This window comes from Citrus sinensis, chromosome 3, assembly GCF_022201045.2.
Source record: "Citrus sinensis cultivar Valencia sweet orange chromosome 3, DVS_A1.0, whole genome shotgun sequence".
NCBI classification, from domain to species: Eukaryota; Viridiplantae; Streptophyta; class Magnoliopsida; order Sapindales; family Rutaceae; genus Citrus; species Citrus sinensis.
The window spans coordinates 28,677,556-28,705,383 of record NC_068558.1 but is presented as its reverse complement, the minus strand read 5'-3'; the positions used below and the strand labels follow the sequence as shown (position 1 = coordinate 28,705,383).

The 27,828-nt window shown below is 32.6% G+C and overlaps 4 protein-coding genes and 1 non-coding gene across 17 annotated transcripts in view; all 5 read left to right on the top strand.

The window, feature by feature from the left end:
* Positions 1–27,828, top strand: part of LOC112496821 (TMV resistance protein N-like) — a 164,023-nt gene that overhangs the window by 111,037 nt on the left and 25,158 nt on the right. The gene's annotated exons all lie outside the window — the stretch shown is intronic.
* LOC127901074 (disease resistance protein RPV1-like) lies at positions 1,314–5,013 on the top strand. Its single transcript, XM_052437052.1, has 3 exons — positions 1,314–1,771; positions 2,261–2,792; positions 4,045–5,013. The coding sequence occupies exons 2-3, from the start codon at positions 2,305–2,307 to the stop codon at positions 4,538–4,540; spliced, it is 984 nt and encodes a 327-aa protein (XP_052293012.1). The 5' UTR covers positions 1,314–1,771; positions 2,261–2,304; the 3' UTR covers positions 4,541–5,013.
* Positions 4,567–15,793, top strand: LOC107175111 (TMV resistance protein N-like). The gene is made up of 4 exons (XM_052435889.1): positions 4,567–5,145; positions 13,677–13,861; positions 14,240–15,338; positions 15,469–15,793. Exons 1-4 carry the CDS (start codon positions 4,567–4,569, stop codon positions 15,685–15,687), a joined length of 2,082 nt encoding a protein of 693 aa, XP_052291849.1. The 3' UTR covers positions 15,688–15,793.
* On the top strand, positions 15,747–18,266 carry LOC127901070 (disease resistance protein RPV1-like). The gene is made up of 2 exons (XM_052437045.1): positions 15,747–17,164; positions 17,262–18,266. The coding sequence occupies exons 1-2, from the start codon at positions 15,878–15,880 to the stop codon at positions 17,922–17,924; spliced, it is 1,950 nt and encodes a 649-aa protein (XP_052293005.1). The 5' UTR covers positions 15,747–15,877; the 3' UTR covers positions 17,925–18,266.
* Positions 26,547–26,653, top strand: LOC127901629 (small nucleolar RNA R71). Its single transcript, XR_008053873.1, has one exon. It is a non-coding gene; the product is annotated as a small nucleolar RNA R71 (small nucleolar RNA).

Below are 27,828 nucleotides of genomic sequence, written 5' to 3'. Positions count from 1 at the left end.
TATCATCTAATAGATTAGTAACACATACTATTGAGATTTAAGTTGAGACTCAAATGGGGAGATCTTTAGCATTATAAATTAATTAAAGTAAGAGATTCACTTATTATAAACTTATTTCTAGTAACAATGTTATAATATATTAACATACTTCTTTTCAATTAGACCAAATTATAATTTTTTTTATAATAAGTTAAAACTATACTAACATTTTAACCTCCTAATAATTTCAATTCCTTAATAAATAATAATTAAATCATTTTATAAATAAGTCTAACTCCAATAAAAAGATGAACAAGAGACATACTTGAAAATAAAATAAAAATTCTTTATGTTACGAAAAATTATAAAATCTGAAGGGGAATAAGCAAAATTTTTCATGGCTAGCCCTAGCTGTCATGCGTAGCTCAGCCCCTCGAACCAACTAAGGGGAGTGCTGAGGAAACGGACTGGGGAATGCATATTAGATTGGATTAAAATGGATTAGCATGATTATATTTAGTAATGTGTTTTTTTTTTTTAACATAAGTTTGGCTAGGTTTTAAATTTTAATTTAGTAACAATAATAAAAATTAATAATTAATATTTCATATATGTACTTAACAATTAATAATTAAGATAGGAATGCAACCAGGCAGCCCCTTAAAGTTGGAGAAATTTATACAATTAGCTTCAAAACTTTTGAGTTCTTTAAAATTGATTCCTCTAAAATTTTTCTATTATAATAATCAAATATAAGTTTTTTAGACAAACAGCCCTCATCACTTTAAACAAATTATCAAACCAATACCACTGTTACAAAATAATTAAACCTCACTACTCACTAAATCATTAAACTTCATCATTCTCAACAAATTACTAAATTCATTAAACAAATATAATAATCCATAACTAAAGATAAAATCATCAATTGGAGAGTAAAATGCGGATCAAGGGAATGAATAAGTTATTTATTTGTTTAACTGAAGGTGGAAATGGGAATAAGGTGCGTGAGACCCACGCAAAATAAAGTTTGATTACTGAGATTTTGATTGGGGTTGGGCATAAAAACCCTATTCCCCAAACGACAAAACTATTTCTATTATGACAAACACTATCTTACAACTAATGTAAAGTACATCCCCTCACATGAATAGTATATGTGTGGGATTTATTCACTGTTCATGTGAGGGGTGTATCTAACATTAGTTGTAAGATAGGGGATCCTTCTATTATATTTTTAATTTTTCCAAAATACCCTCTTGGCAATTAAAAAATATAAATTGAGAAAAAATTAAAAAAGAACCCATGAAATCACTAACCCATCACGTCTCTACCACCTAGAGCCAAAGAAACGATCGTCTGCAGCACCTTCTCTGGTTGAGCAGCACGTCACCAAAAGGATTCGACGCCAATTTCAGCCCATCTCCATCGCTGATCACCAGTCGGATTCGTCGGTTCTATCACGTCGGTTCAGCAGCTCGACACCGGTTGGATTCCTCGCCGATTGCAGCCCATCTCTGTCACTCGTCGCTGGTCGGATTCGTCGGGTCTGTCACGTTGGTTCTGTCATGTCCCTAACCCATCTCCTTGCTGATTGTTGTTGTTTTTGTTATTATTATTATTATTATTTATTTTGACCAAGACTTGCTTTTCTAGTTCTGTGATTCCTTATTTTCCAAACTAAAAATCCTCTGCTTTTCTTTGAAAGATATATTCGCCTGATCAACTTCTTTAAATCAATTACTTCACAGGAATTCAATCATTAGTAGCTGCCTTCAAAACACTCAAAGCTGTACGTTTTATCTTTTATACAAATTCCTATTTTATTTTCAGAATTAATTAGCATATCCAGGATGAAAGAAAGCTTGACTGTTAAATTTTGTTTTAGATGCTTGCTCAAGATACTCTGTGCGTTCTCTTAGAGGCTCTAATCAAAGTCTTGCTTAAATAGAGGTCGGCATATTCATTCTCCAGTCAGCGTCTGAAAAATTAATTTTTCACTACATCTAGGAATTTCTTTACTATGAATTTTTCTTTCTAGTAAAGAAAGTATAACATGAAATACCTCTTGGATTAAGCGACCTAAAAGTAGCAATTTAGCTCATATGTAATTGTAAATTAAGTGATCGCATTAACTAATTGACTTCTATTTTCAGCTTTGACATTCACAATTCATTTTTGTCAAGCCCATGATTTTCTATCCAATCCTTTTTTCTAATTTTTTAATTTTTTAATTTTTTTACATATAATTGGTTGGCATAATGTTCCACATCTTTAGCAGGAAGTGATAAACTATTCCAATGTAAATATTCAAGAACAAATATAATGGCTTCCATGAACATCAAAAAAGGCTCCCATTGGAAATATGATGTCTTCTTGAGCTTCAGAGGTGAAGACACCCGCAAAAATTTCACAGATCATTTGTATGCTGCTTTGGATCAAAGAGGAATCATTGTATTCAGAGATGATAAAGGACTTGATAGAGGAAAATCCATTTCAACCGGACTGTTGAAAGCAATTCAAGAATCCAGAATATCAATTATTGTTTTCCCAAGAAATTATGCTTACTCGACTTGGTGCTTGGATGAACTCGTTGAGATTGTTGAACTGAAGAGCACAAATGGTCATCAACAATTGATCTTTCCAATTTTCTATGATGTCGAACCGACCGTGGTAAGGAAACAGACAGCAAGTTTTGGAGAAGCTTTCTCTAAACATGAAGAAACTTTCAGGATGAATATAGAAAAGGTGCAAAAGTGGAGAGATGCTTTGAAAAAGGTGGCTAATGTCTCTGGCTGGGAATTGAAGGACAGGTAATTGTTCTTATTCTCAAACATTAATTTTCTAAGACCAAGGTTTCTTATGTTTGTTTGTTCTGCATGAGTCATAGCTAATGAGCAGATCGAAAGATCCCTTCACTAATATGTATTGTTTTAAAGAGTCACTGAGGCAATTAATTTCATGTTTTAAAATGCCTTGATAGTGTATGTATATGTATACATGTCTTTAACAAAAGTTTATACCAGAAACATAGTGTTTATGTATTCAATTAGTTGTTCTGACAAATAACATGATTGTGATTTTTCAAATAAAAATATACATGACAAGATTTGATTATTTATTGTTGCATGAATGATGCGGAGGAACAAGGGTAATTTTTAAAAACCTCCCCTGAGGTTTGGGCTTGTTGCAAGTAGATGGCGAGAATTTGTTTATTTGTAAAAAACCCCCTACCGTCAGTTAACTTTAATATTGACCGTTAGTTGACTATGCAAAGACAATATTACCCTTAATAACGATTTGTAGACGGAAATAACTAAAAAAAAATTAAAATTGTTGGCTATTTTACCTTCTTTAAATTATTAATATTTTCTTAAAGTTCCTACAAGAAAGATAAAATTCAAAAATTATCTTTAAATTATTAATATTTTCTTAAAGTTCCTATAAAAAAGATCAAATTAAAAACTTGAAAATGAAATAGTTATAATCTTTACCTATGATATTGTAAATCTTTGGAATTGACAAGGATAAAATTATCAAAAAATAGGGTTTGTGCTTTTCGCGCCAACAATTTTAATTTTTTTTTAGTTATTTCCGTCTACAAACTGTTGTTAAGGGTAATATTGTCTTTGCACAGTCAACTAATGGTCAATGTTAAAGTTAACTGACGGTAGGGGGTTTTTTACAAATAAACAAATTCTCGCCATCTACTTGCAACAAGCCCAAACCACAGGGGAGGTTTTTAAAAATTACCCGGAGGAACAAATGAATTGTAGAATTTCTTGAGCTTTTAGACATTAAAAACAGAGGCAGGCCATAGAATGAATGTAAGGAGAAATTATTAATACATATGATGTAATTGAAATAATAGCTTTGAAAATGAATATCTGCGACTGAAGAAGCACAAGAGAACAGATAGATTAATCAACACATTTAATGACTTCAATTTGAATGAATGAATATAGCACTGTATGGATACTACATATTACGGGATTGATTTGATACCATGTTCGCACTAATTTTAATTCAACAACACCAATCTTTTCTTGTTCTTCCAATCTGCAGGAGTGAATCAGAATTTATTGTAGATATTGTCAAGGATATCCTGGAGATGCCAAGTAAAATTCCTGCAAAATCTGAGATTTTTAAGGATCTAGTAGGAATGGATTCATGCTGGAATACACTGAGGTTTCTTATGGATAAAGAGCCTTATGGTGTTCGTATGATTGGGATCTGTGGTATGGTAGGTATAGGTAAGACAACTCTTGCAAGAGTTGTTTATGACTTGAGCTCTCATGAATTTGAAGCAAGTAGTTTTCTTGCCAATGTTAGAGAAATTTCAGAAAAAGGCGGTCTGATCTGTTTACAAAAGCAACTCCTTTCCGAATTACTAAAGCTTCCAGATACTAGCACATGGAATGTTTATGATGGTCTCAAGATGATAGGAAGTAGGCTGCGGTACAGAAAGGTTCTTCTGATTGTCGATGCTGCATTTGATTTAAAGCAATTGGAAAGTTTAGCTGGAAAGCACGAATGGTTTGGTCCAGGCAGCAGATCATAATAACATCAAGAGATGAGCATTTATTGATGACACATGGAGTAGATGAAGTACATAAGCTCAAGGTACTACATGATGATGAAGCTCTTCAACTCTTTTGTAAACAAGCCTTTAAAACCAATCAGCCTTGGAAAGAATATGAACAGCTGTCTAAATATGTTGTAAAATACTCTGGTGGTCTTCCATTGGCTCTCAAAGTTTTGGGATCCTTTTTGTATGGTAAAACTACAAAAGAATGGGAAAGTGCACCAAAGAGACTTGAAAGAGAATCAGAAAATGAAATTTTGGATATACTTAAAATAAGTTTTGATGGGCTTAGAGAAACAGAGAAGAAAATATTCCTCGACATAGCATGTTTTTATCGAGGAGAGGATAGAGATTATGTAACAAAAATTATTGATTACTGTGATTTTGATCCAGTTATTGGAATAAGGGTTCTTATTGATAAATCTCTCATAGAAATTTCTAATGGCAATAGATTACGGATGCACAATTTGTTGCAAGAAATGGGTCAACAAATTGTTAAAAGACAGTCCCCTAAAGAGCCTGGGAAACGTAGCAGATTGTGGAAAGAAGAAGATGTACATCATGTGTTGACAAAAAACACGGTAAGCAACTGAGCCAAAAAAACATGTCCTCAGATTTAATGGTCTTCAAATTGTTTCTTCAATACATTAGTTTATGAAAGAAAAACCTAATAAATGCAGTCCAATCCAAAACCAATGAACTAAATTATTGACCTTTATTATCCATAAAAACATCCAGTACTACTAAATTTCGAAAACATACAATTCAAATTTTACAATACATTAGTTAAATCAATATTTCAAAGTCAAGCCAATGGCCAACAAAGGCCAATCCAAAACCAAAGTAATGTACTCAGCGTTCAGCAATATCCAGCACCAAAGCCATGCAAAAATGTAGTCCTTTTCCAGTAGCAGCAAAGCCAAGTAAAACGTATCCCATTCCATCAATTGAAAATATTAAGTGAAAAATAAGCATTTACACATGGAAATAATAAGAACAATGTCTTCAAAAAAGAAAAAGATACAAGTAAATAATAAAATATGAAAATATTTTGTGAAAAATAAGACAAGATCCCTTTTCTCCCTTCTCTGAAGTAAGGCTTTAAAAAAAATTAAAGAAATTATGATTGTTTCCACACTTGGAGCAGGTAGAGACAAACTCAAGTCATTTACTGTTGCCTCGGCACCATTTGTATATGTCCAAATTGGTATGGCCTTCCTCTTACATATATCACATTCAAGTAAGAATAGCTGTATTCCTAGTTGGATTTATTTGATCAAGTTAATAGTTCAGTAAGAAAAATGGTTAGACCCTCAGGGTCATCAAAATTTACTGTCTGATAGTTCATTTTAAGTGCTCCTAAAACAGAGTGAGATAAAATAAAATATTGAAACATACATATATCATGTATATAAACATCTTTTTTTCTTTTCTTTGAACCTTACTAGTTAGTTATTAACTAAAAGCACCCATAAAAAGTTTCTTTAAACCAATACATTAGTGCTACTTAAAAAAGGTGGGATTAGAACCACAATCTCTTGCACAGCCCCTTTATGTCTTACCATTTGAATCGACTGGTAATAAGAAAATCTATTTTACAGCTTTATTTTCAACTACAGCTTGTAACTATCTCACATATGTGGGTTAAGTAAGTCTCACAAAGAGATACTAGTCCAAATTCATTACTTCCAATCAAGAAAAAGCATGCAGTATCAAACAGGATATGCATCCTCAGGACCCATAAGTCAATTTGTGCTTCATTACTATCAATTTCCTACATGGATAATTTTTTTTTTTTTGGTATCTCTTAAGTATCCAAAGTCATACCCTAAGCAGTCAGATACACTCGGATAGTACTGATCTAATACAAGATATTAGATGTTAAATTCAGGAGTAAAAGAATGCAGATAGTACCTGCTTTGAAGAAAATGAAAGTCTCATTCGAAGGTAAGGGTCCTGGTAAACAACAGGATCAACTTTCTGATTCAGCACAACATTTTTAATATTTCCAATCAAGGGAGCTTGATAAATACTAGATGATGTAAAGACCAAAATCAGTTTTAAAAGATTTGTCATCCAAGAAGGTACGGCACGCTGGAAAAATGGCCAGCGAGTGTGTGATCATGTCTCTTCCTCTGTTGAGGATATTATTATTATTACTATTATTATTACACACACACAATAAAGGTACTGATCATACATACATGCATTAATATTTTTTATCTTAATTATCAGCACAAATTAAAGAGAAATGATCAGGCTTTCCTCAATGTCAAGCATGCACTATTATTATAACCTAACAGATTTACACAACTCAAATGAAAGGGCAAAGCCTGGTGAATATTATTTTCTCTGAATTTATGTGTAAGTACGCATATTGTATTTCATTTACTTTCTTTATTGGCATATATTTTCGTGTTTAATTACTAGAAAATGCTCTGCTTGGTCAAAGAGTTGGTCGGAATCAGAATGTGCCGTTCGTGAATGAAAATTGCATTCGTTCTCGATCAGATTGAAGCTTTAAATCCTCTGTTTCGTATTCTTAATATCTCTGTTTCATTGCAGTGTTATTTCATTTCATATCTATTATTGCACTTGCGCGTGGGAGTGGATGCTGTGATGACGAGGAGCCACAACCTAAAGGATTTATGTGGTACTTACTGATCTCAATTTTAAAAATCTTAACGTCAATGTTTAGAGGATTTTCCATATTGAGCTTGGGCTTCAAATAATGTGTTTTTTCCTTGGGCTTTGATTGAGTTCTTCGGGCATTATTGATTTATCAAATTAGAATCATATCATGTATTTAACCTTATACCAGTTATATTTATATTTTTTGATCACTTCATTAGTCTTATTAAAATAACTTAGTATTTGCATACATAATTTATAAATATAATATGACTGTATTTACATTTTGTTTAATTTCATATACGATTTCCTGAGGGAGGAATTTCATGATTTTCAATAAATCCTTTGAAATTTGTCACTTCTGCCTCTTCAATGGAAGTTTACATATGTTTCATCCAAGGAGCTTTCTAATTGGAGCTTTCGATTAGGACAAAGATGTGAAGCCCATTGGTTTAAAATTATAGTTGAAAATTTTGTGCTTGTATGTGAGACAAAATGAAATGTTGTGTCACCTGCTAAAGAATAAGGGAGAGAAAGAAAATGATTCATGTTCTCTATCATTTTAAAATTATTTTGTTTCCTTAAATACTCTAAATTATTATTTAAGTACTTACGTTGAAGACACCCTTAATGAAGTTCCTTGCTGTTAGTGCTTAGATTAATCAAATTTTTGTTATCATTGACAATGTCTTTGATTCCATAAACCACCATAGACCGTAGTCTTTCTTTATAATTATCCGCTGTTGGCAAGCAGAAAAGGTCAAATTAATTAGAAAACATAAAATTCTCTCATTAATTTCTTTGGAACAAACTTAATCGGAATTCAAGTAAAATTTCATCAACTTTCCGGCTTTCCCAACACTTGAACAAAATTGGATCTCTGTAACTGTAGTCCAGGGGAAGGGGCGGGCAATCCCAATTGATATTGGCAACTTATGCTCATTAAAAGAACTTGTTATTAACATTCCTGCGGTTACCTGAAATGTGACAGTTGCTTCTTGAGGAGCAAGATGGACTCAATCCAAAGTGCTGCAATCCTGAGACTTGCTTGAATGCAGCTTCGAGAAGCTTAGGCCCGTTACAAGAGCTCTCTCTCTTGTTGTCTCCTTGATGCCGTCGTTTACAATAGTAGGAAACATCGCGGATCAAGATCAGTTGACGATCACTGTCGACCCCCCAGGACCTCACTTAACACTCTGATTATAAAGATTCAACTAGTTCTACCCTGTGTCCTCTTGAAGAACAGAGCACTAGTTTTGTTTATTATAAGTGAGCACTACTTTTGTTTATTATAAGTGATCAAACACGTACGTTACTTATTCTTGTAGACGACATTAACTGTTCATCATACGAGCTTCCTCTAAAAAATAACCGACATGTAGTATATAAGTGGATGATAGGCACTGTACAACAATTTCTTGTAACCGACATTGCCATCTCATCTGGATTACAGATTCTTGTTCATTTTCAAACCGTATTAATAATGCTGCTCTGTTTAGTACAGCTTGTGTAAGCAAAACAGAGCATTATGTAATCTAAATTATTAGCAATTTGTTCAGAAGATTTATGTCTCTCTGAATTTGGAAAAATGTAAAAAAGAATGGAGACGAGTGCTCGATGCGAATCCGCAGGTCTATGATATGATATCTAAGTGGTTAATTGCTTCATTGTCTTTCACATAGGAAGGCCGAAAAAATCTGAATAATGGAAACTTTAAAGTTGTGGATAACAAAGATGGATGCCCCGAATTTGATATTTGTTTACGCTATTACGAATTGTAAACTGTGTTTCCTTTAATCAAATTAATTTTTACTTTCAAAAGTCTTCAGATTTTTCGAATTAAATTAAGACCAAAGACAAGGTGTTAACCATAATCTATTTTCGAAGATTAATAAATCTTGTAAGAATATTTAACTAATTATTTGGGAAAATGATATTTATACCTCAAGGTTTGGGGAAACGGTCATGCAGACCCTTAAGTTAAAAAAATGGACTCTAAGACCCCATTTTGATTGTAATATGCTTTGAAATATTTACTGAAATTAACTTTAAAATTTTTAATAAATAAAAATATTATATAAATAATGTAATCTCTTTACTAGACTAATAATATTAAAATATTTTAATATTTAAATAAATTTAAATATCTATATTATTATATTTATTTTAATAATATATTTGTCTTTATTGTAGAGATTTTTAATAAATATTTGGGCTAAATACATTTAACAATTAAAAAGAATCTCATATACTAATAATGTTGAAATTATTATTTTACATTAATATTCAAAATAATTTAAATTTAACACATTTATTTTAATGTTATGTTTCTCTTTATTATAAAATTTACTTTAACATAATAAAATATATCTAATAGGTTTAAACTATTAAAATATTTGTAAATACATTGAAATTATTTTAAAATTTATATATTATTCCATTTATTTTAATATTATATTTCTATTTAGTATAATTTTTTTTGGAATAATAGACACAAAGGGCATTATGATTAAAATTGAGTCTTAGTATCTCTTTTCAAAAGCTTGAAAATGTTGGCGACCATTTTCTCAAATTTTGAAGTGTAAATGTCCTTTTCCCTTATAATATTTCATATTCTTAGATAAATCTGATTCCAAACCCCACTTGCATGGCCCTTTGTTGCATATATTGTATAATTAGTTATTACTAACTGTCCACCAGTTTGCTGCAATTAATTGTTGGATATTATTCAACGGTCATTTAGGTAAAGGACAAACAATGGGTTTTGTTTACCCCTAATGCAACGTAGTCGTGGTTATATATATATATATATATATATTTGCAGGACTATGATATTTTAAATTAAAAATTTTACTTAAAATCTTGACATAAATGTTGAGAGATTGGTTCTAAGAAATTTAAAAGTCGATGAAGAATCAATATTAAATACTACTTTAACTTTCAATATCTATAATTAGATTGCTTGAAAGTAGTAATCTATCAAATTTTTAAGTAAAAAATTTAACTTGAAACAACACAACCATGTTTATTACTATATTTTTATTTTTATTTCATAAACAATTTCTTGGAAGATGCTCGAACAACAGTTCTGCTGACTATTTAACAAACTAAAGAAGCACATTATTTTCAATGATAGTGAATGCTATTTGAAGAATTTTATGATATTTAAAAGGGAAAAAGATAGCTAAACCATCAAGATTTGTGGAAATGGTTATGGATGTCCCCAATTTTCAAAATGGAATAACAAGATTCATTTTTAATAATAAAATTCTTTGAATATAGCAATTAGAAAATTGACTTTAAATTTTTTAATAAATACAAATAAATATGATTAATATAATTTGTCTTATAGACTAATAGTGTTAAAATATTTCTTTATATTTAAAATAATTTTAAAATTTTTAATTATTATATTTATTTTAGAATATATTTTTATTTATTATAAAGATTTTAAATAAATCTTAGCGTTAAATAGAAATTATACTTGGTAAAATATCTCACGTATTAATTATATTAAAACTATTATTTTACATATTATTGAAAATAATTTAAAATTTAATGTGTTTTTAAATATTATGTTTCTTTTTATTATAAAATTGACTTTAATTCAATAAAATATATTTGTAAAATATTAAAATATTTTAATATTGTATTTCTATTTATTATAAAATATTGGAGATAGTTCTTTTAGTTTATAAAACCAATGGGTATTATGGTGAAAAGAAAACCCTGGTATCACATGGTGAGTATTTTGCACAGCAAACTTGTGTGATACTTATACAATTTTTTCTCAAAACTTGTTAAGTAAGCTTTGATCTTCATAACTAGTTAAGCTAAGATGCTTTTGGAAGAGCTAAAGAGGAAGTGATCAATTAAGACAAAGAGAACGTATATCATTCACAATAGTATATGTACAAGAGAGCTTTGATAGCTTGTCTACAAGCGCTCGAGTCGCTTATTGCTCTTACTTGTTGCAAATGCTTAGTGTCATTCCCTATTTATAAGGAGGTTTGCCTTATTCTAGAGTATTCTAAGTATAGAGAGTTCTCATGGCTCGTAGAGAGCTCTTATGTCTAACAATGCCTACAGTATCCTAGAGAATTCTATGTTCAAGCTGCATGCTAAAACACTCTAGCAAATTCTGAAGACATCCTAACCAGGTACAAGTGTGCAATGCGATAGAGATGGAGCATTCTAGAGACAAGCCAAGCTAGGACATCTTGAACTTTTCAAGTTAAAAGGCTGGAAATTTTGGACAGTCCATGACATTTAGTGTCAAAGGTGGTGGTGGCCTAACCAAATCTTCTTGGTTTTGGCAGCCGCCCAAAGAAATAAACAAGAATGGTTGGCATGGCTGCATCTAGAAGCTTTGACAAGAATGTTTGGCACTTAGCTTTGAAATTCTATATGCCGTAAGCTTGAGGTATTGGCCACTTGTTGTTTGACATTTGAGGCAAAGTTTTGCCTATAAATACAAGCTCTCAATTTAGAAATTGTATCCAATTCCATCGAGAGAAACATTTCTTTCTTTTAGTGTTGAGAGTTTTTTCAAGAGTTTAATAAACTCTTGAGTGTCTAGTGAGTGAGAGATTGGGTGTATTGGGGTTTTGGGTAGTGAGCTAAAATATTAAAATACTTGTAATCCTTATTTCACTAGTGAATTATTTTCCTTCTGTTTTCGCCCGTTAACGTAGGCTAAAAGCCGAACCACGTAATTTCTGGTGTCCTCTATTGTGCTTGTTTTTTATTTTCTTTCCAATTTCATTTTATCTGTAGTTCTGCTTCACCCACCAATTTCCTAACACTTAGTATCCTTTTTCTTAACAGTGCTTTGAATAATTAATTGTAACAAGTGGAAATTTATAATGAATAATTAGTTATGCGAGTAGAATTCTATGACGAGTAATTTAATTATGCAAGTCAATTTTCACTAAGTCTTTTGTTTTGGAATACAAACATGCTACAGATCTGAGGATGAGAAACTAGCTAGAAGTTGCGCCATTTTATTAACTTCTTTCCTTTGGGAAAATACTTCAGTGGAGTTCAAATAAGCTGTAAGTTTTATCTTGTATATTTATCTTTTATTTTCAGAATTAATTTGCATATCCTGTACGTTTAAATATTGGAAGAAAGCTTGAATGTTAATTTTATATGAACTTAAAGGCCGGCATACGAACTCTACAATCAGCATCTGAAAAAAAATTTCTAATTACATTTTGGGATTTATTAAGTATAATTTTTTTTTTGGGAGTAAAGAAAGCATAATTTTTTTTTTTGGAGTAAAGAAAGCAAATAAGAAGCTGCGGATCTGTTTATTTTGTTTAAGAAGAGATCATTAATTTCCAAATCAGAAGCATTCTCTTATTAAGTTTTTATATCAGTGATTTGTTGTCTTTAAACAATATTTTGGTACAATTTATTGTCAACTAATTTTAATTAATAAAATTCCCTCGCACCATTGCACAAAATAAAAAAAGAAAAGAAAAGAAAAGTTATTATGATTTCAGAACGGGTTTGAGAGTCTTCAAATCTGTGGGTGTTTAGTTAGCATGTCGATGATCGGTTTCCAAACATGGTGGGCTGTGGGTGTGATATATATGTGAATTTTTTTATTTAAAAAAAATGTCAAAAGCAGGTTTTCTCACCCTCTTTCCTGGTGTTGAGTTTTTGAGGGTCTTTAGGTTAGGTTTAAGCCCATTAAAAAAAAAAAAAAAGCTACAAGATTTCATCACATCTTTCAGCAAGAAAATCTGTAATTTGGATTACAATTGTGATAAGAATTACATGAATGTAATGCGTATATGGCAAGGATGAAATCCGTAATGTGATGCATACATGACAAAGATCAAGACCATCACAACATGCACAGGTGGCAAGAATCAAGCCCATTATGTGATAATTGGATGACAAGAATCAAGACCATTATGGCATTCACATATGGCAATAATCAAGGCCATTATAGTCATATACATATGAAAAGTATTACAACTATTATTATTTTTTAATATGGACCCTTGATTTATGATGATTGATTACTTTTATGTTATTGAATATTTTATCTAAATTAGGCTTGAGAGCCATTTGAAATTAATAAGAATGAATTTTCTCTATAATTCTAAAGAGTATCAGTTGTTCCTAGTAAGACTTACTTTATTCCAAATTTGCAGGAACAAATAAAATGACTTCAGTAAGCAACCAAAATGTCTCTCACTGGACATATGATGTCTTTCTAAGCTTTAGAGGAGCAGACACCCGTAAAAGCTTCATAAGTCATCTATATGCTGTTTTGAATGGGAAAGGAATTTATGTATTCAAGGATGACAAAGAACTTGAGAAAGGAGAGTCCATTTCTCCTCATCTCCTTAAAGCAATTGAAGCATCAAGAATTGCAATTATTGTTTTCTCAAAAAATTATGCTTCTTCCACTTGATGCTTAGATGAACTTGTTCATATTCTTGATTGCAAAAACAAAAATGCTCAGCGAATGGTTTACCCAATTTTCTATGACGTGGAACCAACAGTTATAAGGAATCAGACCGGAAATTTTCAAGAAGCATTTGCTAAACATGTAGAAGTTTTTAAGAAGAGTATAGAAAAGGTACATAAGTGGAGAGAAGCTTTGAAAGAGGTGGCTAATATCTCAGGCTGGGAACTAAAGGAGTACAGGTAGCTCTTCTGATTAATATGTTTATTAGTTTAATCAAACAGCATTTAATATACTATTTCCATCTAAAATTCTTCTGATTATTATGTCTACCTTATGATGCGCAGTAAATGAAATAATAGCTCCATATATGTATATTTGCAAATGAATAGGTACAGATGAATGTAGATATTTCGCTAGAACATACCTAAAGATTAGCCATATATAATAACGTGTTACTTAGCCATATGTAATAACATGTTACCTGCATTACTTCAATTTGATCTAATAAATATTGCATGGTTTGGATTTTATTCATAATATGGAATTGATTTGTTACCACGTTCATAATAACTTTAATTTAACAACACCAATCTTTCTTTGTTCTTTTCAAACTACAGGAACGAGTCAAAATTTATTTCCGATATTGTCAATCCAATATCAAGTCAAATTCGTGTAAAATCAAAGATTCTTAAGAAGCTAGTAGGAATAGACTCACGCTTGGAGGAACTGAGGTTTCTTATGGATAAAGGTCCTAGTGCTGATGTTCGTATGATAGGGATATGCGGTATGGGAGGTTTAGGTAAGACGACTCTTGCAAGAGTTATTTATGACTTGATCTCTCATGAATTTGAAGGAAGCAGTTTTCTTGCTAATGTTAGGGAAAAATCTGAAAGGGAAGGTGGTGTAATCTCTTTTCAAAGGCAACTCGTTTCCCAATTACTAAAGCTTACAGATAATAGGATATGGAATGAGGATGATAGCATTAACATTTTAGGGAGTAGGCTGCAACACAAGAAGGTTCTTCTTGTTATTGATGATGTGGTTGATTCAAAGCAATTAGAATATTTAGCTGGAAAGCATGGGTGGTATGGTTCAGGCAGTAGGATCATCATAACATCAAGAGATGAAGGTTTGTTAAAGACAAATGGAGTGGATGAAGTGCATAAGCCTAATGGACTAAACTACAATGAAGCTCTTCAACTCTTCAACATGAAAGCTTTTAAAACCAATCAGCCTTTGGAAGAACGTGTGCAGCTATCTGAACATTTTGTAAATTATGCTGGTGGTATTCCATTAGCTATTGAAGTTTTAGGTTCCTTTTTGAATGTTAGATATGTGGATCAATGGAGAAGTACCCTGGAAAGACTTCAAATAGATCCTCCAAATAAGATTATGAGTATACTTCAAATAAGTTTTGACCGACTACAAGATTCTGAGAAGAAAATATTTCTTGATATTGCATGTTTCTTTAAAGGGAAAAATAGAGATTGTGTAACAAAAATTCTAGAGGGATGTGGTTTTTTCCCTGTCATTGGAATAGAAGTTCTTATTGAAAGATCTCTTTTAATAGTTGATGACGACAACACACTGGGGATGCATGATTTGTTACAAGAATTGGGACAACTGATTGTCACGAGACAATCCCCTGAAGAACCTGGGAAACGCAGCAGATTATGGAAGGAAAAAGAAGTACGCCAGGTGTTGATAGAAAACACAGTAAGTGAATTATTAAATGAAAAACTTGTTGATGCTTGCTACTTTATTTTTCCCGATTACATCTCTAACGAATTTTCAACATCTTGACATTATGTTTTTTATTTACTTATTGTTTGCTTATAATTTTTAGGGAGGTGAAGTAATGGAAGGAATAATAGTTAATGCCTACTTTCCTGAAAATGAGGTTTACTTAAGTGCAAGTGCTAAAGCATTTTCGCAGATGACCAACCTAAGACTGCTCAAAATCAGTAATGTGCAACTTCCTGGAGGCCTAGAATACCTCTCTAACAGTTTGCGATTACTTGATTGGCATCGGTATCCTTTGAAATCTTTGCCATCAAATCTGTAATTGGATAAAACTGTTGAATTTAAAATGTGCTACAGCCGCATTGAAGAATTATGGAAGGGAATCAAAGTAAGATCAATAATTTTGTCAATAATTTGAATTTTTTCTGTGAATAATCGTTGATAGTATTATAGTTGTATATAAATTAAGAAATATCATTTTTTCTTACTTTTGTTTTCAATAGCCTTTAAAGATGCTGAAAGTCATGAAACTCAGCCATTCACAGGACTTGATTAAAACACCGAACTTCACAGAGGTCTCAAATTTAGAGGAGCTGGATCTTGAAGGATGTACAAGGCTGCGTGAAATTCACCCATCTTTACTGCTTCACAGTAAGCTTATCATATTGAACCTGAAAGATTGTACAAGTCTTACAACTCTTCCAGGCAAGATTTCTATGAAATCGCTTAAAACACTCGTTCTTTCTGGTTGCTCAAAACTGATGAAAAAGTTTCTAGAGTTTGATGGAAATATGAATGATCTGTCAGAACTCTGTTTAGACAGAACAACTATTGAAGAGTTGCCATTATCAATTCAACATCTAACTGGACTTACTTTGTTGAATTTAAAAGATTGCAAAAATATCAAGAGTCTTTCAATTTCTTTAACAAGATTAAAATGCCTAAGAACTCTTAAGCTCTCTGGTTGCTCGAAGTTTAGGAAGTTTCCAGAGATTTGGGGAAGTATGAAAGATCTGACGGAGCTCTTCTTAGATGGAACTTCCATTACAGAAGTGCCATCTTCTGTGGAACTTTTGACCGGACTTCAATTGCTAAATTTGAATAACTGCAACTATCTAGTGAGACTTCCCAGCGGTATAAATGGTTTGAAATCTCTTCAAACTCTAAATCTCTCAGGATGCTCCAAACTTGAAAATGTGCCAGAGACGCTTGGGCAAATAGAAAGTCTGGATGAACTTGATATAAGCGGAACAGCTATAAGACGACCTGCATCCTCCATTTTTCTTATGAAGAATCTTAAAACACTATCTTTTTCTGGGTGCTATGGACAACCGTCGTCTACATCATGGCATTTGCAATTTCTCTTCAATTGGATGCGAAGGAGTTCAGACCTAGGGGCTTTAAGGTTGATTTCTCTGTCAGGTTTGTGCTCTTTAAGCAAATTGGATCTCAGTTACTGTGATCTACGGGAAGGAACAATCCCGAGTGATATTGGCAACTTATACTCATTAAAAAAATTGTATCTGAGCGGAAACAATTTTGTTTCGCTACCGGCAAGCATTAATCGTCTTTTTAAGCTTGAAATATTGGTGTTGGAAGATTGTAAAAGGCTTCAATCTCTGCCACAACTTCCACCCAACGTAAAGAAAGTTAAAGTGAATGGTTGTGCTTCGTTGGTGACATTGTTAGGTGCATTAAAACTGCGCAAGTCCTATTGCACATTAATTAATTGTATAGGCAGCTTGAAATTGCTCGGAAACAACGGTCTGGAATTTTCAATGCTACGAGAGTACCTTAAGGTCAGTCTCTCACTCCGTGTCTTCCAGCTATGCTGTAATTATGCCCGAAAATTGAGTAATGATATGGACTCCTTAATTTTTTATTTTTTGGTTGCAGGAAGTGTCAGATCAAAGAAATTTTTTCTTCATTGTTGTTCCAGGAAGCGAAATTCCCAAGTGGTTCATGTATCAGAATGAGGGTTCATCAATTACTGTCAGAAGGCCTTCATATTTGTATAATAAGAATAGGGTTGTGGGATATGCTATTTGCTCTGTTTTTCATGTCCCTAAACATTCAACCGGTATCAAATTATGGCATTCATATCCCACACATCAATTGCACTGCGAAATGGTCGGTTCTAATACCTTTTACTTTGTAGATTTTAGAGAGAAATTTGGTCGTTGTGGGTCAGACCATCTTTGGCTACTCTATTTGTCTCGTCAACGCTGCTATGATACTAATTGGCATTTTGAATCTGATCATATTGAGTTGTCATTTAAACCTCAGTCAGGTCCTGGATTGAAGGTGAAAAGGTGCGGTTTCCATCCAGTTTATATGCACGAAGTCGAGGAGTTTGACCAAACAACAAAGAAATGGACTCGCTTTACTTCTTATAATCTGAACGAATTCCATCACAATTTTGTTGGATCAAATTCGGAAGTAGCCACAGCATCAAAGCGAAGCCGAGCAGAAAATATTGGGGCAACTGAAGCCAGTGGCAGTGGCTGCTGTGATGATGTTGAAGAGCCACTTCTTAAAAGATTTAGACAACTCGAATGAAGGGCAAAGCCTACTTGTTACTTATTCTCTGCATTTTTGTGAAAGTATGCATCTCGATTTCAATAATTTATTTTCTTTTCATATGGTATTTCATTTGCTTTCTTTTTATTTATTTACTATATCTTCTCTTGCAGTTTTTTTTTTTTTTGGTTAAATCACAAGAAAATGCTCGACTAGGGTGAAATAGTTGGTCAGAATCAAAATATGTCTTGCAAGAATCAAAATTACATTCGTGCACGATCAAAGTGAAGCTTTGAATTTTGTGATTTCTCATGAGCTGAAAATTAAAGAAAGGAAAAAAAATTAAAGGACTGAAGTAAACCTCAGCTTTATAATCTTATTATGCCTGTTTCATTGCAGCATTGTCTCTTCTTGAAGCTCTCTCATTTTTTGAATACATAATTGACGAATTGTAGCATCGATACGAGTAAACATGAAACTCATTAGGCCATCTCAATCTGATTGATTTTTTTCTTTTTTTTTTTTTTACTTTGATACAGTCATATTAGATTAGATTCGTCTCATTGTAAGCTTTGAAATAGTATTATATGTCTCAAACGGACACTTAGAGCTTATGTCTTCGGAAAGATACTCTATTTATCCTACACAACTATCCCACGTCAATTGCATTGCTGCGAGTGAACAATAAACTAATAATTAGGTCATTGCAATCTGATTATTATTATTATTATTATTACTTTTGGCATGCAGCTTCTGCTGTTCTTTCTATTTGAGTAGCTCAGCTAAGCTTATTCTAAATTATATAGCACTTGACCTTTGTTGAGATTCTTACTTAATTTTTTTAGATTTTACTTGAATAGCTCCAGCGCCTTCTGAGTTTTAGTCATCAACATTATAAATTAAACCAATACCAAGTCTGACAAAATGCTGCAAATTAAATAAACTACTTAATTATAAATTAAATTTACTTTTGTTAGTTTTAGTCATCAACATTATAAATTAAATTTACTTTTGTTAGTTTCAGAGATGGATGAAGTGAAATTATCAATTGTTGTGAAAATTTTAATATACTCGCAAGCGCACGAATCTAGAGATAGAAAAGTGGTAACGAGGTCGATCCCACAGGGATTGTTATAAATTGAAAAGTCTAATTTAAATCTAAAATTAATATTAATTCTAACCTAGTTGAGCAAATTGAGTTTTAAGAGAAATTAAACTAATTAAACTAAGAAAACAATTAAAGTAAATGAGAATTTAATGAGATAAAAATTACCAAGGTTTCGGAATCCACCACTATTCAATTAGTAATTATATAAATATTAATTAATCCCCAATTTTAGAGTGACAACTCGAAATCAATCTATGTCATCTCATGGATATAACAATTAAGCCCAAGTAATTAAATCTAATGTAGGTTCTTTTTCTACTTAATAATACGATATCTAAGTATCCCATGTAAACATATTGAATAACAAAGAGTCAAAGTTTACTAAGCACTCTATGTAAACAATTTAATGAAAGACATAGAGTCAAAGATAATCATGTATAAACTTTATAGATCCAAGCATAGAATTAATCGAATATTAATCCTAACAATCAATAATGCATGACAGAATTGATGAAAAGATTTTATTAACATCCAATTAATCATGTGAAATAAAAACCATAATCATCAAAGAACATATATAGGGAATTAATTAAATAAAAAGATAATTATTTCATTGAATAGGGTTTCATCCTTAACCTCAGTATAAGAAAATTAGCTAGACATACTTGAATTGAGAGCAACACAAAAAATAAAATCAGCCATGAAGCCGAACTGCTGCACTCGTCCTTTTCTCCCCTCTTCTGCCTTGCGTTTTCACTCCACTGGCGGCTCCCCCTTTGCAAAAGCCAAAGTTCGGCTTTTATATCTTTAATCCCTAGCCGAATCCTTGTCAAATAATGATAGCTAGTGAATTGCTCACACAAGCTAAAATCAGCCCACTCTTGCAAAGCCCAATTAGAATTCCTTTTATCCTTCATGTGCTGGCAAAGCTTTTAACTTTGGCTTTATCACGTGTGCTTCAAAAAGAATTTTCATTCCTTTTCCACTCATGAAAGTCAAGTGCGGGTCCCTTTCTATTGCTTTCCGCCCCTTTTATCTTCTTTGTCTGCACGTGCATGGCTAAATGAATTGTTGAATTCGGTTTCCTTGTCTTGATTTCCACATGCATGTAAGCATAATTGCTTCCAAGTTAATTAATCTTTAATGCTCACAAATTGAATTTCTTTATGCTCTTTTTATCCATAATCTCTAATTAATTCCCTATTCAATAAACAATACAATTAATTAAAAATAACAAATAAATATAACTAACAATTATTTAATTAATGGTAAAATATGTATGTATTATATGCTCATCAAATACCCCCAAACTTAGATTTTGCTAGTCCTCGAGCAAAACTAAAACTAAAACTAAAACAAATAAAAATAATGAAACAAAAAGTAAATCCTAACTAAACCACTTTCGCAGGTAATCGCGATTGCATTTAGCGTATGCAACAAGCCTTTAAACCCCTAGGCGGCCCTAGTGGACGAGTTATAGTCTCGTGAGGGCTTCAGTGATGATACCCACAAACATCATTTTTTTTTAAAATAATAATAATAATAATAAATTAATTAATTAAATTAAATCAAAAGAACGAAAAACTTTAAATAAACCATGAAAAATAGCCTCAAAGATTGCAAAAATTATATAGCTCAAAGAAAATTTCAAATATTAGCAAAGTTCTAACTTTAATTCAATAGTCAATCCCACCTCTCTTTCGATTCTTGTAGTGTGTGTGTGAAATCAATTCAATCAAATCCATTCCCAAAATCCTCAACATCAACAGCCTTCGCCTCAAACAAAGAACAGAGTAGGTCAAACTAATCTTATCATCTTGATCTCCAATTTTTTCTCTCACAGGCTTTTATGTGCATTTTCTTTTGATTTTTTTTTCAGCACATGCACTTGATTTTTTTTTTCTTCTCTTTTTTTTTTTTCAACCATAGTCAGGAGCTTTCACTCTACCCCTTAAGGTAGCCTTCTTCTCATGGTAGATTATCCTCTACATACTTGTGGTACATAGGCCCAAATTACTCAAGGATAGCTTCACTCTTAAGGGTTATAGGTAGCTATTTCTGACTTTGGTGCCCGTGTATACTATTTTGTATTGTGGAGATAAGAATCAAGACAAACAGTCATTTACTCTATCTAAAATTCTCAACTCAGGCTGCGTCAATATCAAATTTCAAGTCAAAATTACGAAAGAATTGATATTAGTGCTCATGGTTTAAAGAATCTCAATCAAGAGGAACTAACACAAGAATCAAGTATAAACTAAGACAATATTCAACCCTTTCTAAAAACCATATTCATTGTCAATCAAATTTTTATCATTGGCTTTTCACATAAAAACAAAAAGAGAAAAAACAACACAAAAAAATTTTTTTTTTTTTTTGAATTTTTGAAAAAAAAAATTTTTTTGGTTTTTTTTTTTTTAACAAACAAAGCACACACTATTCCCACCCCCAAACTTATTTGGAACATTGTCCTCAATGTTGCACAAACAAAAGATATGCATGCAAACAAATGAAAGAAATAATAATAATAATAATAATAATAATAATAATAATAAACATAAATAATAAAAAGAAAGTTGGAGAGAACACACCTGGATGGGCTGGGAAAGCTTTAAAAAAAAACAACTAAAAAGAAAACATTAGAAAAGAAAAATACTAGAAAAGAAAAAAAAACAAAGAGAAGAAAACCTACTATTAAAATAAAACAAGAGTGCAAAGATGGACATAATTAATCCTGATAAACAGGATCATCTAAAAGTATCTCCTCAACTTCTGGTGTTCTTAACTCTAAAAATGGTTTCAATCTTTGCCCATTGACCTTAAATAAATCACCATTTTTAGGGTTTTCAATCTCAATTGCTCCATAAGGGAAAACAGTACGAACTATAAAAGGACCAGACCATCGAGAACGTAACTTACCTGGAAAGAGATGCAATCGGGAATTATATAAAAGTACTTTCTGACCTGGTGTAAAGGCTTTTCTCAAAATGTGTTTGTCATGAAAGACTTTCATTCGCTGTTTATAAATCTTGGCATTCTCATATGCATCATTCCTGATCTCTTCAAGTTCTGCTAGTTGTAATCTTCTCTTGGAACCAGCCTGCTGCATGTCAAAATTGAATTTCTTGATCGCCCAATATGCACGATGCTCCAACTCTACTGGCAGATGACATGTTTTTCCATACACAAGTCGATAAGGTGACATCCCAATTGGTGTTTTAAAAGCAGTCCTATATGCCCACAATGCATCATCAAGTCTCAAAGACCAATCCTTTCTATCTGGCCTAACTGTTTTCTCTAGAATCTGCTTGATCTCTCTATTAGAAATCTCTACTTGGCCACTGGTTTGAGGATGATATGGGGTGGCAACCTTATGTGTAATGGAATATTTGTCCAAAAGAGTTTTGAAAGGTTTATTGCAAAAATGGGTGCCACCATCACTAATGATTGTTCTAGGGAAACCAAAACGAGACATAATATTACTCTTCAAGAATTTCACTACAACCCTATGATCATTGGTTTTGCATGGAATAGCTTCAACCCACTTCGACACATAGTCCACTGCAACCAATATATACTGATAACCAAAAGATGGAGGAAAAGGTCCCATGAAATCAATACCCCATACATCGAAGATCTCAACCACAAGAATAGGATTGAGTGGCATCATGTTCCGCTTTGAAATGCTACCCATACGTTGGCACCTATCACACAAAGAACAGAAAATATAAGCGTCATGAAAAAGAGTAGGCCAATAAAAACCACACTGTAAAATTTTTGTTGCTGTCTTTTTAGCACTAAAGTGGCCTCCACAAGCTTGTTCATGGCAAAATGAGATAACACTTTGAATTTCATTATCGGGAACACATCGCCTAATAATCTGATCAGCACAATATTTAAATAAATAGGGATCATCCCAAAAGAAGTCTTTCACTTTAGATAAGAACTTTGTTCTATCTTGCTTAGTCCAGTGCTCTGGGATTTGACCTGTAGCAAGGTAATTAACTATATCAGCAAACCATGGTACGACATTTACACTCATAAGTTGCTCATCTGGGAAAGACTCATTCAAAGGTAAAGATTCTGGAATAAATTTAAGATCAAGGCGAGATAAATGATCTGCCACAACATTTTCAGAACCTTTTTTATCTCTAAATTCAATGTCAAATTCTTGTAAAAGCAACACCCAACGAATCAATCTTGCCTTGGCATCTTTCTTAGTAAACAAATATTTTAAAGCAGCATGATCAGTAAAAATAATCACTTTACAACCTATAAGATAAGATCTGAATTTATCAAGTGCAAACACCACAGCTAGCATTTCTTTTTCTGTAGTTGAATAGTTCAACTGTGCATCATTGAGTGTCATACTAGCATAATAAATCACATAAGGCACACGATCTAATCTTTGTCCTAAAACTGCTCCTACAGCATAATCAGATGCATCACACATAATTTCAAAAGGCAAATCCCAATTAGGTGGCTGAATGATAGGTGAAGAAGTCAACAATTTCTTAAGCTTTGCAAAACCATCAAGACAAGATTCATCAAAGATAAAAGGTGCATCCTTAACAAGTAAATTGCATAAAGGTCTAGAAATTTTACTAAAATCTTTAATGAATCTTCTATAAAAACCAGCATGTCCAAGGAAAGATCTTACTTCTTTTACAGATTTGGGATGTGGAAGATTAGAAATTAAATCCACCTTAGCTTTGTCGACTTCTATTCCTTTGCTGGAAATTATATGACCAAGAACAATACCTTGTTTTACCATGAAGTGACATTTTTCCCAATTTAGAACCAAGTTCTTTTCTTTACATCTCTGCAAAACTAATATTAGATGCTGCAAACATTCATCAAAAGAATCTCCATAAACAGAAAAATCATCCATGAATACTTCAAGAAATCTCTCAACCATATCAGAAAAAATACTAAGCATGCATCTTTGAAAGGTAGCAGGTGCATTGCATAAACCAAATGGCATTCTCCTATATGCAAAAGTTCCAAATGGACAAGTAAAAGTAGTTTTCTCCTAGTCCTCTGGAGCTATAGGGATCTGATTATAACCTGAATATCCATCTAGAAAACAATAAAACTCATGACCTGCAAGTCTATCAAGCATTTGATCAATAAATGGAAGAGGAAAATGATCTTTTCTTGTAAATGAATTCAATTTTCTATAATCAATACAAACACGCCAACCTGTAGTTACTCTAGTGGGAATTAATTCATTATTAGCATTAGTAACTACTGTAATACCAGATTTCTTAGGAACAACTTGCACAGGGCTAACCCAAGAGCTATCTGAAATAGGATAAATAATTCCTGCATCTAATAATTTGATTACTTCAGCTCTTACCACTTCTTTCATGTTAGGATTTAGCCTACGTTGCATCTCCCTAATAGGTTTAGCATTTTCTTCAAGATGAATACGATGCATGCAATCTACTGGATTAATACCTTTAATATCAGCAATGGTCCATCCTATTGCCTCCTTATGCTCTTTTAGAATACCTAACAACTGACCTTTTTGCTCAAGATCGAGGGAAGAAGAAATAATAACAGGTAGAGTGTCAGATTCTCCCAAGAATGCATATTCCAAAGTGTCGGGCAGTGCTTTGAGTTCCAATTTTGGTGGTGCCTCCGCAGGTGGGCCAATTTTCTTCTCAGAATGAGGCAGTAATTCTGACTTTGCCTTCCATTTAGTTGTGTCCGTAATTAGAGGTGCATCAAGTAAAGCGCTGACTTCTGCAATTGCACTGTCATCATTAAAAGATAAATCAGGATGAGTTAGACATGCCTCTAATGGATCATCATTATGATTTGAAATGAATGAATCTTCTACTAATTCCTCTATCATATTCGCGTCAACAAATTCATCTTCTTCTTGTGGCTGCTTGGTAACATTAAAAATATTCAATTCCATGATCATATTACCAAAAGATAGCTGCATGTTTCCATTCCTGCAATTAATAAGAGCATCAGCTGTAGCTAAGAAAGGACGACCTAGAATAACTGGAGTGTGTTTCTTAGGATCATGTACATGCTGAGTATCAATAACGATAAAATCAACAGGATAATAAAATTTATCAATCTGTATCAACACATCCTCTATAATACCACGAGGTATTTTCATTGACCTATCAGCAAGTTGCAAAATAATAGAAGTTGGCTTTAATTCCCCTAGTCCAAGTTGCATGTAAACAGAGTAAGGCAAGAGATTAACACTAGCGCCTAAATCCAATAATGCTTTATCAAAACATTGGTTCCCTATAACACATGAGATAGTAGGAGAACCAGGGTCCTTAAATTTTGGTGGCATTTTACATTGAAGTAAATTGCTAGTTTGTTCAGTTAAAAACGCCTTTTTAGTGACATGCAAATTTCTCTTTTTAGTGCATAAATCTTTCAAAAACTTTGCATATGAAGGAACTTGCTTAATAGCATCGAGTAAAGGGATGTTTATACTTACCTGTTTGAAGATTTCCATAATCTCACCTGTTGAAGTCCCTTTCTTTACCTTTGTTAACCTTTGAGGAAAAGGAGCCTTGGGAATGTAAGCTGGCGGGCCACTCTCTTCAGGATCATTTGGTGATGAGTCTTGTGATGGGACTGAATCTGAAGAAGTAGGCTCAGATATCTTCCTTGTTTGAACCTCTACTTTGTTGTCAAATAATTTTCCTCTTCTCAAGGTCATAACAGATTTTGCTTCTTCATGTTGATGGCTTGAACTCGATCCAACTTCGTGCACTCCTTTGGGATTAGGAATTGGTTGACTTGGAAATTTTCCTTTTTCTCTCTCAGCTACAGTAGTTGCTAATTGACCCAATTGATGTTCAAGCTTTAGAATAGCTTGAGTGTTTGACTGAAAAGCTTGTTGGGTTGACTGAATGAAACTTTGAAGTGTATCCTCTAAAGAAGGCTTTCTTTGTTGGGGTGCAACAAATTGAGACATAGGTTGTTGGGCAGGAGGATATACTTGGTTAGAAGGGACAAATTGTTGATTGGGCATGTTAAATTGTTGTCCTCCTTGGTTTGACAAAGGTTGATTTTGTTTCCAAGAAAAATTAGGGTGATTCTTCCAATTAGGATTATATGTGGATGAATATGGACTATTGGAGGTTTTCTCATATGATTGTAAGGCATGTACCTGCTCAGAATAAGCCTCTTGATAGGCTGGTAATGATGGACAATTCTGTGCTGTATGAGACACGTTAGAACAAATAGCACAAACCTCATTAGCTACACTAGGATGATGATTCATTGATTGGTTCAGAGCTAAGGCATCTACTTTCCTAGAAAGCGTAGCTAGAGTGGCTTTCACATCAAAGTCATCCTTAACTTCATATAACCCCTTTCTAGAAACTTGAGATGATTTTTCTCTTTGATTTGAAAAATCCCACTGTTGAGAATTCTCAGAAAGTGAATTAAAGAAATCCCATGCAGCCCCTTCATGTAAGTTCAAAAATCTCCCACCATTCATAGACTCTACCATATGACGATTTGACATGGTTAAACCGTTATAAAAGCATTGTATAAGTCTCCATTTTTCAAAACCATGGTGGGGACACTTGAGGAGTAAATCATTGAATCTTTCCCAACACTCGTAAAATTGCTCACCCTCTCTTTGATAAAAATCACTTATCTCTCTCCTAAGGGCATTTGTTTTAGACATAGGGAAAAACTTGGTGAGAAACTTATTACTCAATTCATCCCATGTACTAATAGATCCAGCAGGAAGTGAATTCAACCAAGCTTTTGCTTTGTCTTTTAATGAGAAAGGGAACATACGAAGCTTAATTGACTCATCATTAAAATTTTGAAAACGAAATGTAGAGCATATGTCAAGAAATTCCTTAATGTGCAAATATGGATCCTCTCTCTCTAACCCATGGAAAGATGGTAAAAGTTGAATGACAGAGGGCTTGAGTTCAAAGTGTGTTGCTGTGGTTTGTGGCAACACAATACAAGATGGTTGGTTGGCTGCAAGTGGTGAAAAATATTCTCTAAGGGTTTTCTCTGCTTGCACTGGTGGAAGTATTGGCAATAGTCTATTTGGGTCATCCATCACTTCTAAAGAACTAGTTTGACTACTATCAATTTTCGACTCTCTTTTAACCAAACGATTTGTTAAATCACGTTCCCAAACACTCATAAACTAACTAGACAAGGAAAGAAAGAAAAACAAAATAAAATAAAACAAATCAACAATAATAAAAAATAAATAAAAGAAATCAAACAACCAAACAATGAATTTAAAGACAAATAAAATATTTTTTTTTTGTGTTTTTTTTTTTTTAAAAAAAATATAAAAGACAATCTAAATTATAACTAGTGGAAGAATCAAATCAACCTAGATTAAACTGACTTTCTAGCACAATCCCCGGCAACGGCGCCAAAAACTTGTTGTGAAAATTTTAATATACTCGCAAGCGCACGAATCTAGAGATAGAAAAGTGGTAACGAGGTCGATCCCACAGGGATTGTTATAAATTGAAAAGTCTAATTTAAATCTAAAATTAATATTAATTCTAACCTAGTTGAGCAAATTGAGTTTTAAGAGAAATTAAACTAATTAAACTAAGAAAACAATTAAAGTAAATGAGAATTTAATGAGATAAAAATTACCAAGGTTTCGGAATCCACCACTATTCAATTAGTAATTATATAAATATTAATTAATCCCCAATTTTAGAGTGACAACTCGAAATCAATCTATGTCATCTCATGGATATAACAATTAAGCCCAAGTAATTAAATCTAATGTAGGTTCTTTTTCTACTTAATAATACGATATCTAAGTATCCCATGTAAACATATTGAATAACAAAGAGT